The sequence below is a fragment of the Leptonychotes weddellii genome, chromosome 7, assembly GCF_054177405.1.
Source record: "Leptonychotes weddellii isolate Sample4059 chromosome 7, ASM5417740v2, whole genome shotgun sequence".
NCBI classification, from domain to species: domain Eukaryota; kingdom Metazoa; phylum Chordata; class Mammalia; order Carnivora; family Phocidae; genus Leptonychotes; species Leptonychotes weddellii.
Window position 1 is genome coordinate 43523158 of NC_138375.1, and position 15612 is coordinate 43538769.

A 15612-nucleotide genomic window follows, 5' to 3' on the forward strand; every position below is an offset into this window, starting at 1 on the left:
CTTTCTTTCTTTTCTTTCTTTCTTTCTTTCTTTCTTCCATGTCTAGGACATTTGGCAGCCCCAGGTAAAATCAACAAAAGGACAAGCCATCTGCACCATTGAGCCGGCAGTTGCTCTGTGGGGTTTTGGCTGAAACTTCCAACTACAGAGCTTTGTATGTGCAAATGGCTCTGGCCCTTGGTAGGTTCCTTTTTGTGTTTTGAGGAGCCCTGGAAAGCAAGATAACTTAATTGTGTTTTGAGTTCTCTGATTGCTTTGGTGTCTTTAGGACATTCTCTTGCATGTCTCACAAAACAGTCATAAGTTCAGAGCAGACTGGCTTTACCCAGGCAGGTGTTCTCGACTCCTCAAGGGCCTTATCTCATGATACTGCTTAGGTCCATGGAGGCAGAGGCCAAGTTTTTTTTGGTCCCCAGTCATACCCCCATTATGCCATTGACTAGATCCAGAGTGGCAAACAGTACTCACCCCATGCCTATCCTGAGGTCATTCATTCATTTATTAACACTCCTTCACTTCCTGATCCCCAGTCTCCCCCCTCTAAAAAAAAGGGTTAACAATCCCAGTATATTAACAAGTAGTATAGATTTCACTTACAGTTTTGGTGTGATCAAGAAGACAGCCACATCTGAGCCCTCCCAGAATCGTCTAATCCAAAGCCCTCACTGTCCATCTCTGTTCTTTCAGGACTGCACTCTGGTCCTTATCTCCAGCTTTCCACTCCCCCTCACCATCCTCTAAAGCTCCCCTCCTAGCTGCTCCTCATGCGTTGACTCCAACCCTCTTCTCTCTCTAGACAAATACACATCCCTGTTCTTCTATGGAACAATTCTGAGAGCTTAGTTCCAGACCCAGATCTTCCAGTAGCTGAGCTGTTGACCTTGAGAGAGCCCTTAGCTCTGCTCCCACTTGTTGTTCTCACCTAGAGCATGAAGGCAGTCATGGCTAGGTCCCAGGCCATTTGGAAAGTCTCTGCTATGTCTGTTTCAATTTCCCACTCATTCAGAAGCCTTTCCAATGCCCTTCCTTTTGTCAGAGGAGGAGATGAGGGCTGCCAAATTGGCATGATTATGTGAATGAGGCAAGTGCACTGAGAGGTGATTGTCATTAATTATTTTCAATGTGTTGGGACCATTGCATTAGAAAAATGGTGATGGGTTGTGATCACAGTGATGATAATCACGAGAGCAGTCCCCTACATTTCACACCACTTTTCCACCTACAAAGTTCTTTCTATAAACGTAGAATAATTTGATCCTTTTAACCTTTCTACAAGGTAACAGAATAGATAGATGGTGATAGTACACTTCTACAGATGCAGAAAATGAGGTTCAGAAAGACTAAAGGATTTTCCCAAAGTCACATTTCTAGAGAATGTGAAAGTTGGGATATAGTTCTTCTGATTCTTAGTCTGGTGGTCTTGCCAATGAGGACAACAGCCCTGGATGTACAGGAGTAGGCCTGGCACCATAAGCCAAGCCTCTGTGCTCTTCTGTTTGAACATAAATAATTTTGCCGAACATCAACACCAGACGAGGCCACTCAGTTGGTCCTGAAGGATCAATACAAAACAAAAAACGAAGACAACTCTAACCATGTCTGAATACAGACAAAAATGGAAACATTTATCCAAACCACTAAAATGACTGAACATCCCTCAATCCTGGTTAATATCAGTGACTGCTGTTTCATTAGGCTTTACAGTCTTAGCATTACTCTGGTCTTCCCTACCTCTAGGGAAGATATAGTAACATGCCAGTTGTAAAATCACTCCCACTTTCCAATAGCACCTAATCCAGAGCAAAGCCTTGCTTCCTGAAACCAAGTCCCAAAATAACCTAACATAAAACCAAATACTGTATTTCTTACTGAGATGCCCTGTGTGGTTGCCCATGGTGTGTGTTCTCCATCACAGCAATGAATAACAAACCCAACTTGTTCACCTACACGTATGTTCCCATTGGTCTTTGCCTGGAAGGCATTGAGGGCCCTTTCATTACTACTTTTTGTAGTTAAGTGACACTGTCTTGAAAAATAACTAGAAACAAAAATGCTCCATCAGAATCCCCTGAGCAGTTTTGGAAAAATATAAGATTTCTAGACTCTAACCTCAAAACTTTTTTTCTTTATGAATTTTCAGCCCAAAAGATAAATTCCTTTTGCTCTGAGTGAGGTTCTGTGAGGATGATTACACCCGCAGGTTATTCTGATGCATTTCTGCAGAGCAGATTTTGAGAGCCACCTGAACTTGAGGTATTCAGGTAGTTCTAGTTCAGAGAAACTGAAATGTCTCCTGTTGTTGTTGTTGTTGTTTTAAAAAGGAATTCTAACATATTAACTTGTTTTATTTTTTCCATGGTACGCAAAACTCTGCAATTTTCTGATTCATTGGTGTTTAAACTTACATCTGTCTCCATCAGAAGATGCCACCACGATAGCCCCCCTTCAAGGATAGCATCTGTTGTCATATGATAAACCCTCTAAAATTTATTGAATGAAATTCTAGCATAGAAGATTCAACAACTTTCTAGCAATTAATTGCAATTTATGATACCCTTTTCTGCCAGGAAATGATCTATATACTGAGGAAATAGACTTGTCTGGTGTCACATGCAGCCACTGGGTTAAGGATACAGAGTGAGACAGACTTCAGCTGAATTTAAAGGCACCCTTTCCAACAGTTAGAGCTGGTCAAAGATACACTGATTACTTCAAGAGGTGGTGAACTTTCTGTGCCTTGATATGTTCAAGCCAAAGTCTACAAGTATTTGACAGTAATTTGGTGGCTAGCTAAGGGAAATCTCATACAAGCATTAGTCTGAAGAAGGCACATGATGGTCTTTAAAATCATAGCCCAAGAGCATATGATTAAAAGTAATTGACAAGACATGGCCAGAGTCACAAGACTGATTTTTACGGTTGGCTTCTGAAAACCAATCCACTTACATTAAAGTCCAATACAAACTAGTCAGATGTGTATGTTCTGCGAAAAGCTCTTTGTAAATGAATGCAATGAGACTAACCTCTCTCTCTCCCTCCCTTTCTCTCTCCCTTCTAGGTCCAAAAGCTGTAGAAGCTTATGGCAAAAAGTTTGAAGTAAAGACAGTTTCTGGAAAATTGCTCTTCTCTGCAGATAACCATGAAGTGGTGGTAGGAGCTGAGAGATTAAGAGTTTTAGGTAAGGAAACTTTAATCATCTAATTGGTTTGATGCCAATGTATACATTTTAGAGGAAAAATGAAATGGTGCCTAGAAGAGAGATTTAGGTCTATTACCTGGATTCTCTTAAGCAAGGTAGATGAACTCCCCCACGGCCTACCTCAGAACCTGCCCCCCCAGCCCCATGAAAATGTCTCAAGTAATGAGTTTTTGTGGCATGACTGTCAACACTGAGCTTCAGGTAGGGATGCATATTCATGCCAAGAAGTATAACGGAGCACATCCTATCCTCACAGACTGGCACTCTTGGTAGAAGCAGTCAAGACTTATATACATGATTCAGAGATTCCTAAACCTGGTTGTAAATGAAGAATCACTTAGGGAACTTCTGAAAAGTTTAGGTTCACAGATCCAACCATGACTCACTGAATTAAAAGCTCTGGTGGAAGGGCCCAAGAATTTATTTGTGAAAACATGTGCAGGAATATCTATGGTGCCACTGATGGACTCCTTGGATTTGAGCACACAACAAAGTAGTCTTCTGTGGCTGTATGCTGAAATGCTCTAGTATGGTGGTTTAGGAGTCCTGGTGCTGGAGCTAATCTGTCACTTATCCCTGCTCTGTCACCCATTAGTTGTGTGACTTTGGGCAAGGTACTGACCTCACTGAGCCAGTTTTCTTTCCTGCTCGGTTGAGCTAAGAACATCTACCATCTCAAGTGGTCCCTAGGGTTAAATGAGTTCATGTTGTATCAGCCAGGTATTTTGAATTTGGCATGTTTCACTTTAGAGCACTATACTTTGCTACCTCCTCAAATTTGTCCCATTTTTCAGATGAGTAAACGAAGGTTTGAAGAGGTGAAGAAACTTGTCCAAGATCAAGGGCCAGTGGTAGGACTATTCAAATCCTTACCCATGAACTCTAGCCTCAGTGCATCTAAATGCACATAAATACGTTCTCAGACCATGGCCAACCCTTAACACTTAATGTCTTTCTCTATTATGTGTAGAAATGGCACTTTCCATATTAGTTCTAGGTTTTGGGGGGCAGTGGGGGAAACAAACGCAAAAACTTCAGGCTCTCCTTTTGTTCCAGAATACTTTGCTATACTGGCTGTAGAATAATTGCCCAGGGGAAAACGTGATGGTATCTCATGCTCAGATCATTCTGTACAAATGATCTGAGCACTTCCCGTTAGTTATCCACACTTCGTGAGTCACCTCGCTTCGTTAAAATCTGAATCTTTGGAAAGATTCAAGATCATTTTAGATATCCAAATACTTCAGCTTAATCTTTGTGTAAAAAACTCCAGGATGGTATCATTTAAGAACTCTCTCCCTCCCCCCCCATCCCCACTGTTCAATAGACTAAGGACTGGAAGATTATTGTAGTTTTTGGTCACTTGAAGGCAGGTGGATATTTTTGTTGTTGTTGTCATTGTGTCTGCTTGTGATATTTTACTTAGAGAACAATTCAGGACAAAATCTGTCTCCATCATTAGGAACATTTGCTTTTTTATGTTAAAATGTAGAAAGCAAGCATCATAATGAATACCACTGCTGCTATCAATGCTAGAAAGATTAGGAAATGACCACCCCACAAATCTCACATCAACCTACTCAGTGAAATGAGCCTGGTGTGTTGCAGAAATGAGCTTCCTGTCAGCTGGGATTCAGCCATATGGTGTGGAACGAGAAGTTTAGGCAATTTCATTTTCAGCTTAATGAGAAGTTTGTCTTTTTGAGTCATCAGACTGAGCAAACTCTTGGGAGGTTTGAATCTGGATGCATATTTCATGGTCGAGTCTAACGTAGCTGGATTTGAATCCTTGCTCACACCTTGAGGATCTGAGTGACCCTACCCAAGTCTGTTTTTCTCTCTAAGCCTTAGTTTCCACACATATAAAACAAAGAGGGTGGAACAAAATGGAGAGTGGAAGAATGAATGAATATAACAAGAAACATATGTTAATTAATCAGTTATTTCTATTGATAGTTGAGTAGGTATAGCAGTAGAAAATAATAAGGAATAAGCCTGAAGATAATGCCTTCAGCATATAGTAGCTTAACTCAGTTGTTTACATTCTTCTCTGGATAACCACACCCATCTATTCAGTTTTCAGGAAGGTGACTTCCTCGTGCACACTCAAAGGACCCTGAATAGAATGACAAAGGGACTAGAAGCCATGCTTCATAAAGAAGGTTCAACTCTCTGGAAATTTTTATCTGGGAAGAGATATGGGAGGGGATAAATATAGGCTGGCCATTATTGCTGATCTGTCATATATGCACATCTTTCCTGAGGAAAAGAGAACAGGCAAGAGCCACGTAGCTGAGTGGCTGAGAGCACAGGTTGTAGAGTTGACACTGGCCAATAATTCTGGTTTCTGTCATTCATCAGCCCGGGCCTTAGGATGTCATTTCACCCTACTAGGCATCCTTCTACTCTGTGACATAGTATAAGAATGCTTGGCTGTTGGGGCGCCTGGATGGCTCAGTGGGTTAAGCATCTACCTTCAGCTCAGGTCATGATCCCGGGGTCCTGGGATCCGGGATCAAGCCCCACATGGGGTACCCTGTCAGCAGGGAGTCTTCTTCTCCCTCTCCTCTTGCCTGTCTCCCCCGCTTGTGTACACTCTCTCTCTCAAATAAATAAAATCTTAAAAAAAAAAAAAAGGAAAGAAAAGAATGCCTGGCTGCCACAGTAGTTGGGAGAACTGGATGGCACAGTGTATGGAGAGCAAATAGCAGAGTGGTGGTACACAGGAAGCCCTCGGTAGATGCTAACCATCATGTTGGGGATGGTTTCTGTTGGTCCACTTGGGCTTCAGGGCACCCATCACATTCTAAAATTTTACCCAACCCTGTATGTTCACTTAAGAAGGTACTCTGAGAGAAATTGGCAGAGGACCTGTGGAAGTATTCATTTTTCAGTTAAGTTTGGACTAGTGGATTTCCTGGACATAGGAAGGGCCAGAAGAGGAAGAGCCTTTAACTGCCAAGAAATATGACACCACCCACTTCACCCAGGTACACATGAAGCTGGTCTTGCTAGAATGTGTGTTCTCAAAAAGGATTTACGTGATGGAGGGGTTGAAGGCCTGGGCTGAATTCCCAAAATTATAGGGTCTCTTCCTCTACTCACTATGACACTGGTTCTGAAAGTGTGAGTCCCTGAATGGGGAGCATCAGCTCTAGTCTACTCGTTAGTTTTGCAAATTCTCAAGCCCCACCCAGACCTACTGAAGGAGAAACTCAGGGGCTCAGCAAGCTGTCCTTGAACAAGCCTTCCAGGTGACTCTGATGTATGCACACGCCTGAGAGCCACTGACCTAAGACCCTCCCAGCTTTGTCCCAGCTTTGCTGGTAGCTTTCAGTTGAGCTCAGGCTCAGCTTTTATCACTTTGCTCCAGAAAAGCCACAGTATAAATATAGCTAACACATGTTAAGGGTTTTCTCTGTGCAAAATGCTAAACTAATCGCCGTGAATAAAGACATTGGGTAGGAGGGCCCTGGCTTATCACCTTGATGTACAGAGGGACAAACTGAGGCACAGAGTGATGTGAAACTTGCCCAAAGTTCCACAGAGAGAAACCGGTGGAGTCACGATCTGAATCTAGGCAGTCTTCCCACTACCCACGTGACTTCTATCTTAGGAATCTTCCCCGAGCTCCATAGCACACTGGCACCACGAGGGGAGGGAAGGAGAACCAGGCACCTGTTTTCCAGCTATTCCTCCCTTCCTGGCTTCTAGATACTCCACTGTTCCTGCAGTCCTCCCAGATCTCTGACTTTTCCTCTGCTTCCCTCCCTTCTTTCACCTCGTAAGTAACCTAGACTCACCCTTTGCATCGGGTGTAGACTCCCTCCAGGCTCAGTCCTTGTTTGTCTTGCTCACATTTCTGTGGGAAATCCCACTCTTACATACGGCTTCAACATTTGCTTCTTTTCAGATGACACTAAGTCAGTATTTGCTCTGAACTGCCTTCTCACTTCGAATTCTAAATTCTCAGCAAATAGCCTGCACTTTTCTGAATAGAGGTCGTTCCAGCACTCCTCCTTGTGCAGCTGAGCCCGGGTGTCCTCCAGCAAACTCCCTGCCTCTCCAGAGCCCACCTCCTAACTCTGCTGATAGGGACTGTCATTCTCCTAGTCTCCTGGCACCCAGGTCCTCTAGTTTCTTTGCTTCCCTGCAAGTACCAGGCCCTGTCTCTCTTTTTATGGTCCTGGTGTCTTTGCCACCCTTGGGATTTCCGTACTGCAAAGTTATCTCTTTAGGTCAGACATAAGAGAATTCAGGTTTGTAGTCAGGCCCATCTGTTTAATTACCAAAAAGGTCTAAGTTAGTATGCAAGATAAGGCATGATATTGTTCAGCTTAATTGCAGAACAAAGTTGTCAAATATGGGGCAGGAGTGGTCTTTAAAAAATCACCAAGAAAATAGGCAACATAAAAGCCAGTGCATCCTAGAGACATCTTCATGGAGACATCAGGGAAAAATAACTTTGATTTTCATTAATGACCAATTTCGTTGAACAATGAATCGGACATTCTAGCATTTATAAACAAAGTGTAATTATAAAGTGTTATTCTAATTGTTAATTAAGTCTATTTATACTCTAGATTAGTTTTTTAAATATGTCCTCTAGATGCTACTTGATGCTAATTATCTGAGTTACATTATTATCGATTGAAAAACATTTTTAATTAATTCTAAAGCCATTTAAATTAGCAGAAGATTTATAGAAATTCAAATGTGGTCTGATGCTAATTTTTGGGGGAAGACATCAGATGATACATTTAGCCTTTTGAACTAGTTTTTGATGAAACTTTCTATTGCAACCTGGCAATTGATAATTATGATGAAAGGAGTGGGGTGTTCTTAGTGGTGGTCATTCATTAAATGGATGTGTGTGTGTCATATATACATATACATATATATATATATATATGTACTTATAAACCTGAATCTCTAAAACACCACAGCTGGCATCATGGAGATACACAGATGTGTGTCCCTGTTCCTACTCAGGAAGCTCTCTGTCCCTTCAGGAAGACGAGACACGCATGCAGAAAACAAACTGCTTAGAAGGACAGAAACAAAGTGACTAGAATTACAGAAGCCGGCTGCAGTAGGGTGGTATGCTAGAGAGAGTTTAGATAGCTGCTTAATCGGGAATCTTTGAAGTAGACCTTGAGTACACATTGGCGCATCAGAACCTATAGGGGGAGTGTTTGCTTGATGAATGGAACAACACATGTTTATCAGTCAGGACTCACTTGGTTGGGAGGTGGGGAGACCAGTTGCCCCCTGTGATAGAAAAGTCCATCAGTAGTTGGCGTCAAGCTAGATTCAGTGGCTCAAATAATGTAACCTCATTTCAGTCTCTCCCTTTCTCTGAACACCTATGAGCTCCATTATACAATCATGCATTTTGTCTTCAAAAGCAGAAAGGGTCCTTACCTTCTGAATATAAATCCAACAAAGGCCTGGGTTTTTCCTCTTACTAGACTGGCGTGGGCCATATGCCCATCCCTGAACTAGTCGTTGTGACCATAATGATGGCGTTTGCTGGTCCTGGACCATATCCCCACTGCTAGAGCTAAAGTTGGAAATGATCAAGAATGAACTAGAGGGGACCATTGTCCAAAGGGAAATTGGGGTGCTGTGTCCAAGAGAGGGAATGGATGCTGGGCAAAAAGCAGCAAATATTCATTAAATCAAAGGTATGACCATGGAAAATCCTGACAGCTGTGCCTGACTGTGGTACCCAGGAATTGTGAAGACAGCAGAAGATGCTTTACAAGCTCTCATCCCTTGCTCACTCAGCTCCACAGATGTGGGCCTCCTCGCTTCATCACCAAGCATTCTCTCACCTCCCAGCATTTATGTTTACTCTTCCCTCCATGTAAATGCTCTTTCCAATCTATGCATAAAGGACCTTTCCCTTTATGGCTTAAATGTCACTTCACCACACATCCTTGGCCGCTTTATAAAAATAGCACATTCCTGATTTCACTGTCTGTACCAAGAGTTGGCAAAGTAGGCCTGTGGGCCAGTGAGGCTAAACGCACCGCCTAGTTTTGTAATGTTTATTGGAACACAGCAGTGCTCATTTAAGTATTATCTATGGTTGCTTTCACACTACAACAGCAGGGTGGAGTAGTTGAGACAGATCATATGGCCCATGAAGCCTAAAATATTTATTAATTGGCACTATACAAAAAAAGTTTGCCTATTCCTGGTCTGCGTCTTTACTCTGCCTTATTCCTCTTCAAGGCAGATCTCACAACATGCATGGTGATGATAAAATGTTCATTTCATGAAAAATGTTTATTTTCACTCTCTCCTCCTGGTTAGAATATAAGCTTTATGATAGCAGAAACTTTTGTTTTTCAGAATCTAGAATAGTGCCTACTGCATAGCAACTGCTCAGTAATATTTGTTGCAAAAATAGGTGGAAAGATTTTGCACATTGGAATGTTTGATAACCAATCTGACTGTATAGAGAACAGGAGGGAGGGAGAATGTTCACCCAAGTTAAGAGAATATTATTATGCTTTCGTTGAGGATTCATAAGGGCCTAAACCAGGATGGAAAGAGAAGAGAGGACAAATGAGAAAGAGCATCTTGATGTAGAACTAATGAAACTTGGCAACTAAGTGCATGTGGAGGGTCAAGAGGGGCAGTCGGGGACAGCTCTGGTGTTGTGTGCCTTGTAGTGCATTAACAAAACTGTGTCAGAGCAACAAAGCAAGTTGGGGATTGGAGAGAAATGGTTCAGTTTTACATGCCCTGGGTCTTGCTGCTTGAGCACCTAAGGGAGAGGCCAGGTGTCCAGTGGGAAACGCCAGCAAAAAAAGCCCACAAGAGATGGTCCACAAGCAGGGGGTCAAAGAGTCATCCATACAGTTTGAACACAAGGACTCCAAAGAGGAGATGGCCTAGGAGGACATTCCAGAGTAAGAACTCAGAGATGCTCCTCAAATTGAGCACCCCCAAACAACCCCTCGCCCATTTCTTCCGCTGAACGAACCTCCAGGGCTCCTTTATCAAGGCTGTGACCGCCCTCCCAGAGTCATCCTCAGACATTGAGGTCCCCATCCCACGTTCCCATGTTGGGATGCTTTTTCATATCTACTCTGCTTTTCTCCATGAGAAGGAACTCAGTGCTTTAGAAGGTGACCAACTGGTTCCACCGTACCTACCAGCCAGGTGAGGTTGGCTATTTGACTCTAATCACGTAGGCCATGTGTACGGTTCTAAATAACCTCTCTGCCTTCTTCTCTGCCCTCCATCTTTTTGTTTCTCTTCCTTTCTGACATATCTCATCATTGAATGGAAGGAAGCAGGAGAGAGGCGGAAGGGTTATAGTAAAAATGGAACACAGTGCCTCTTACGTGGTGGTGAAAACTGAGTAATTCTGACATTGATCCTTGAGAGATGAGAGCCTCCCAGTCTAATAGGAACATTTGCATAACAAGTCGGAGGAGCCTGAAACTGCCAGGGCCCTCTTTCTGCTCTTTGTTATCATTATCAGAGATAATCTCCAAGAGATTCAACTATTTAAAAAGAATTGCCTGTTGTACAGTTCTCCTCTGGCATCTCATTCCAAACTTGGTTTATTATTTACAGGAATGCAGGAATAATACAGTCGGTCATAAAGATACACTTCCCATAGATAATGCAGCAAGAAAGCCAAGTATAAAAGAGTCTCAGATGAACAACCCCAACCTTAATAAACCAGAGCTACTTAATGAGAAAAAGCACAATTCTACAACAGAGAAATAATAATGGGGTCTCCTCTGAAATGCTACGTACAACTGTCAAAATTCTCCAAAAAGTAAAAGAAGAGCCCATCCGAAAGCCTAGGTGATTCAACCGCCTCGTTTCATGCACCCCTCCACCCATGTGCACAGGCATCATAAGCCGCCACGGTTCAGGGTGCGCCTTCATCCCCCAAGCTTGCGGGGTTGATTCCTGATGCAAAAGCATTTGCTGGGCCCCACACATTTTTCCCTTTGGCAAGAGGGAGATGTGATTTAATATCAGCGTGATGGATCCATCGTACTGTATACACGTTACCAGCTGTCCCAGCAGCATTGCCTTAGCAGACCTCCCCAGGCGCTGAGCCACTGTCTCCCTTACTTGCATATGGGGAGGGGGTGGGAGGAGGAGAAAAGGCAGTTGGGGACATTTGTGAGCTTTCTAGTTGGATTAAAGGTTGATGAGGTTCACTATTTGGCTGCTTTCTAGAGAACCAATTCCAGCACTTACTGAGGGGGGAGGAGGTATGTTTCGGCTTTTTTGTCTTTGAAACCAACACGACTTGAAATTCTCTGTCGGGCTACAGCTAATGTGCTTTTGGGCATCTGTTGGTTTGTTTTTATCATCAGAGTTTTCTTCTTGGCGGTTAATACCAAGAACAGAGTATTTTCAAATGAGCGGATAAAGTTCTGCCAGGACATCTTCAATGTCCATATAGTCTAGGTATATTGTCGCCTTTCTCATTAATTATATTCACTCTTGCAGAATATTCTGACTCAACCAAAAGTCACCTGAGTTGATTTTTTTTTTCCACTCTCTTCCCAGCAGAGACCAAGGGGAATGTTGGTGTTTCACAGTGACACCAGGAATTTAATGAGACGACAATGTGAATAAGAAACTCTCAGTGTGCAGACTGGGGAAGGAAATTAACTTCATTCTCCCTTATTGGAGGGACTTGAATTTAATTCTGCTTATTTGAGTGGGAGAAAAGAGTGCTAAAAATACTTCTCTCAGCAACTTATGCTTCTCCTCCCACCTTGCGCTATGCTTTTGCTATGTACTACTCTTCTATTCTTAACCCCTTTTGTACCCTGACTTCCCTAGGAATGATGGGTAAGGTGGCAAGGGTAAATCTAAACAGAAGAAATCAGGAGAGAGAGAGGAGAAATTATTCAGAACCCTTCAGGGCACAGGATAGAAGCAAATGCCTGTGTACCCTTTGTGACAGTAGGATCGCAGCCTCGTTAGATGGGTATGGGGTTTGGAGACAGACTGCCTGGACACCTCTCCTGGCTCTCATGGCACAACCTTGGGCAAGTTTCTAAATTCTGAAAGCCTCAGGTTGCCCACATGTAAAATGAGGGTAGTACAAGTACCTGCATAGAATATATGAAAAGTTCCTGGCACAGTGCTAAGCCCATGATAAGTGCCCACTGTTATCGGTGCCTATTACTATTACTCCTTCTACCCATTCCTACTGAGCACCATTTGTGCAACAATCACCAAGCAAAGCTCAATGCAGGGATGTAAGGACACAGCATAAAATTCCCTTGATCTCAAATAGGTTATAGGCTAGTAGGGGTGTCAAAGCACATACGCAGTGAAATATTAAATAGCACTGGAAATAGTTCTTAGGAAGTTAAATAGAATCTAGAAGCTAGCACTTGGTTGCGTTAGGTGCTAAGAGGACTTCCCCGTAATGCTGGAGAACAGGGGCAGGATGCCAAGCCAACGGAGGTGGCCAGGGAACTTCCTAGAGGAGAAACTGAGGGAAAGTGTAAGGGGGGAAGGTTGACTTAGCAGATTCAGGGGAATGACCTACAGCCTCCCAAAGTGCAGGATCAGCAGAGCCAGAGAGGAAGTGGGGTGAGCTGCCCTTGTTTTTTTCCAGCAGATGTGTTGGCTTTATTTTTGCGGAAGATTATTATCAGCATAGAATAAACAAGAATTGCTCACTTCCCCCAAAGCCTGAGTTAAGGAGACATCTCAGGGTTCTGCTAGAGCCTCGCCAGGATGTTCCCCTCTCGGCAGTGTACTGAGCAGGATGTGGCTGAACGGTTAATGGAAGTATTTGATAGGATTTTGATTCTCTAAGGCAAAGACAAAAGTGTCTTAGACAATTGGGAGTTATTTATGATGCAAGAACTTTCATGGGTCCAAAAAAAGAAAGGGAGTAACATCAGCAGGAAGGTTCTTGGCATTATTTAAGCCATGGTGTAGGCAGTTCTTACTTAAAAAGAAATTCAGTTGCATTCAACAAATTGAGCGCTTACCGTGGCCAGCTGCTTTGCTGACCAAAGGGCCACGGGGACTCCGCCTTTCCGGATTCCACAGCCAAGCAAGCAAGACAGGTGTTGTTAACATTTACATGAGAAGAATGTGACTTATGGTGGGGGAAGTACAAGATGTCATGGAAACATAATATTAGGAGTTATTAACCTCATTTTGCCGGCGAGGGAAGTCTGCCCAAAGAAAATGATGTTGCAGTTGAGACTGGAAGGATAAATGGAAGTTAGTCCAGGACATGGGGTCAGAAGGCTAGGTGTGGAGGGACATGTACAAAGTCCTGGGGAAGCATGACCTTTCAGGAGAAGTTTTACAACTCCAGCTCAGCCGGGGAGTGGAGGCCAAGGAACAGCATGCCCAGCCATGAAAAGAGACAGGCCATAATTATGATAGTTAACATTTATTAAATGCTTACTCTCTACCAGATACTGTTGGAATCTCTTTACATGTGGTAACTCAGTTCTCAAGACAGCTCTCTAAGATAAGTTTTATTATTATGCTCATTTCACATATTAACAAACAGACCAATGCAGAAGCAAGTTCCGCAAGGTTGTGTAGAAGTTCAGTGGCTGAAGTGAGATGCAAATCCAGATAATCAGACTTTAGAGCCAAGTAAACTTGGTTTGTTTTTTTGTACCTTTGTTGAGATGCAATTCACAATTCAGCCTACAATTCAGCCATTTAAAGTGTGCAATTCAGTATTTTAGTATAAAGAGCCTACTCTTTTAACATATATCACATATATGTAGCAAAAATACACATGTTCATATTTATTTTTCAGCTGTATATATATTTGTTATGTAGGTCACGTGGCATATATATATATGGTAAACATACACACATTATAGAAGTTAGTTAAATATATAGATAAACATTACATATGCATGGATCATCGTGGAGATGTGTGTATGTATACCATTATAAAACCATACTGTTAACGTGGGCACTGTGTATCCTTTTAAAGTACTTAGACATAAGGGTAATGGGAAGACATTGAAGGGCTTCAAAGAGGGGAGTGACAGGATCCGAGTCATGATTTACAGGACAGTGTGAGGAGGATGAGCTCGGGGGTGTGGGTCAGACAAATCCACTGTTAATGGGACCAGACACATCTGTGAGGTCTCTGCTTGGAGGTTTAATTCAAAAAGACATTCCAAAGAGAGAGTTATGCAGCCTGTTCTCCAAGACCTTCAGTGCTCACAGATAGCTCACCTCGCCCATTTTTACTCTCAGCCCAAAGGAAACAGGCTGAGTATATGAGGAAGGGCAGGATTATCCCAGTTGGCCGGAGCGCAAGCATGGCCGATGAATTCTTAACGCAGTTCATTGTTCTTCCCACTAACTTGCTTGATGGGAGCTGATCAGAGGTCAAAGCACATTTAAAGTACTTGTATTGTATCATAGGCTTGTGGCAGAGATTGCATTTAACCAAACAAAGGAGAGAGCTGATATGAAATCAATATGCAGAGTGCCTATGAGCTATGGAGGAAGGTAATGTGCTTTTCTTCCTTGGCTGTTAAATGCCTCTCAGCGGCCAAGGAAAATGACTTTCTCTCTCAACTTCCTATCTGTCTAGCTGACTGGTTATTGGGAAGTGTTCAGGCTCTAGTGCTTCAGCTGTGTTTAATGAGAGCATCCTTGCATGAGAGCCTGAGAAAGTTCCTCTGGCCTAATTCTTCCTCCCAGGACTCTGAAAATCTGTCTCTCCTTAGCAGATTCAGATCACAGATGTCTGGTGGGTCAAGGAAGGGTGCCAGGGCCTTGGATTTAGAAGGCGTGGTCTCTCCTTGCCTTTGGGAACAGGAACTTATGCTAGTATATCAGATGTGAGAAATGTACCAGAGACACTCGTGTGCAAGGATATGCACCCTGACAGTGGCCCAGAACATCGGGACCATACATGTTCCAAGGAGAGGCCTTCCCTGAGAAGTAGAGACTTGACTTAGCCTTGCAGGATGTCAGTGTGTGACGTTAGGGGAAGCAGGGGAAGCCCTTCTTGTTGGGAGGAAACCATGTCAAAAGCCTTTTGTACTCTCCTAGTACAGCCTGGCAACTGAACTTTAGTTCAAAAACTTAGTCCTGTCACTTGAACAGTTGGGGGATAAAAAATGAATTACGGTATGGGAGTTGGATTGACTGGTTGTTAAAATGAGCCCTTTCCTCTTTCTCTCTCCCATCTTCTTCCTGCCTTCTTTCCTTCTGTGATCCTCAGACAGACCAATTACAAGTGTGAGAAGCCAGCGTGGGGGAATGTCTTTGCTACCACAAATCACAAGTGAGCTGACACACAAGAGCGAATGCAGTCCTTGGGAACTGAATGTATAATCCCCTTCTGCATAGTAGCATTTAGTTAGATTGGAATACTTGTGCAGGGTTTTTCCTGGTTTCGGTTTTGGTTT

The 15612-nt window shown here is 43.0% G+C and overlaps 1 protein-coding gene across 3 annotated transcripts in view; it reads left to right on the forward strand.

Annotated features, from left to right (window-relative positions):
- The window catches only part of SGCD (sarcoglycan delta), a 361831-nt gene that overhangs the window by 221423 nt on the left and 124796 nt on the right, over nt 1-15612 (forward strand). For all 3 annotated transcript variants that reach the window (XM_081826230.1, XM_081826228.1, XM_081826229.1), the window contains exon 5: nt 3059-3178. In XM_081826230.1, coding sequence (XP_081682356.1) covers nt 3059-3178 — 120 coding nt within the window. The remainder of the gene's footprint in view (nt 1-3058; nt 3179-15612) is intronic.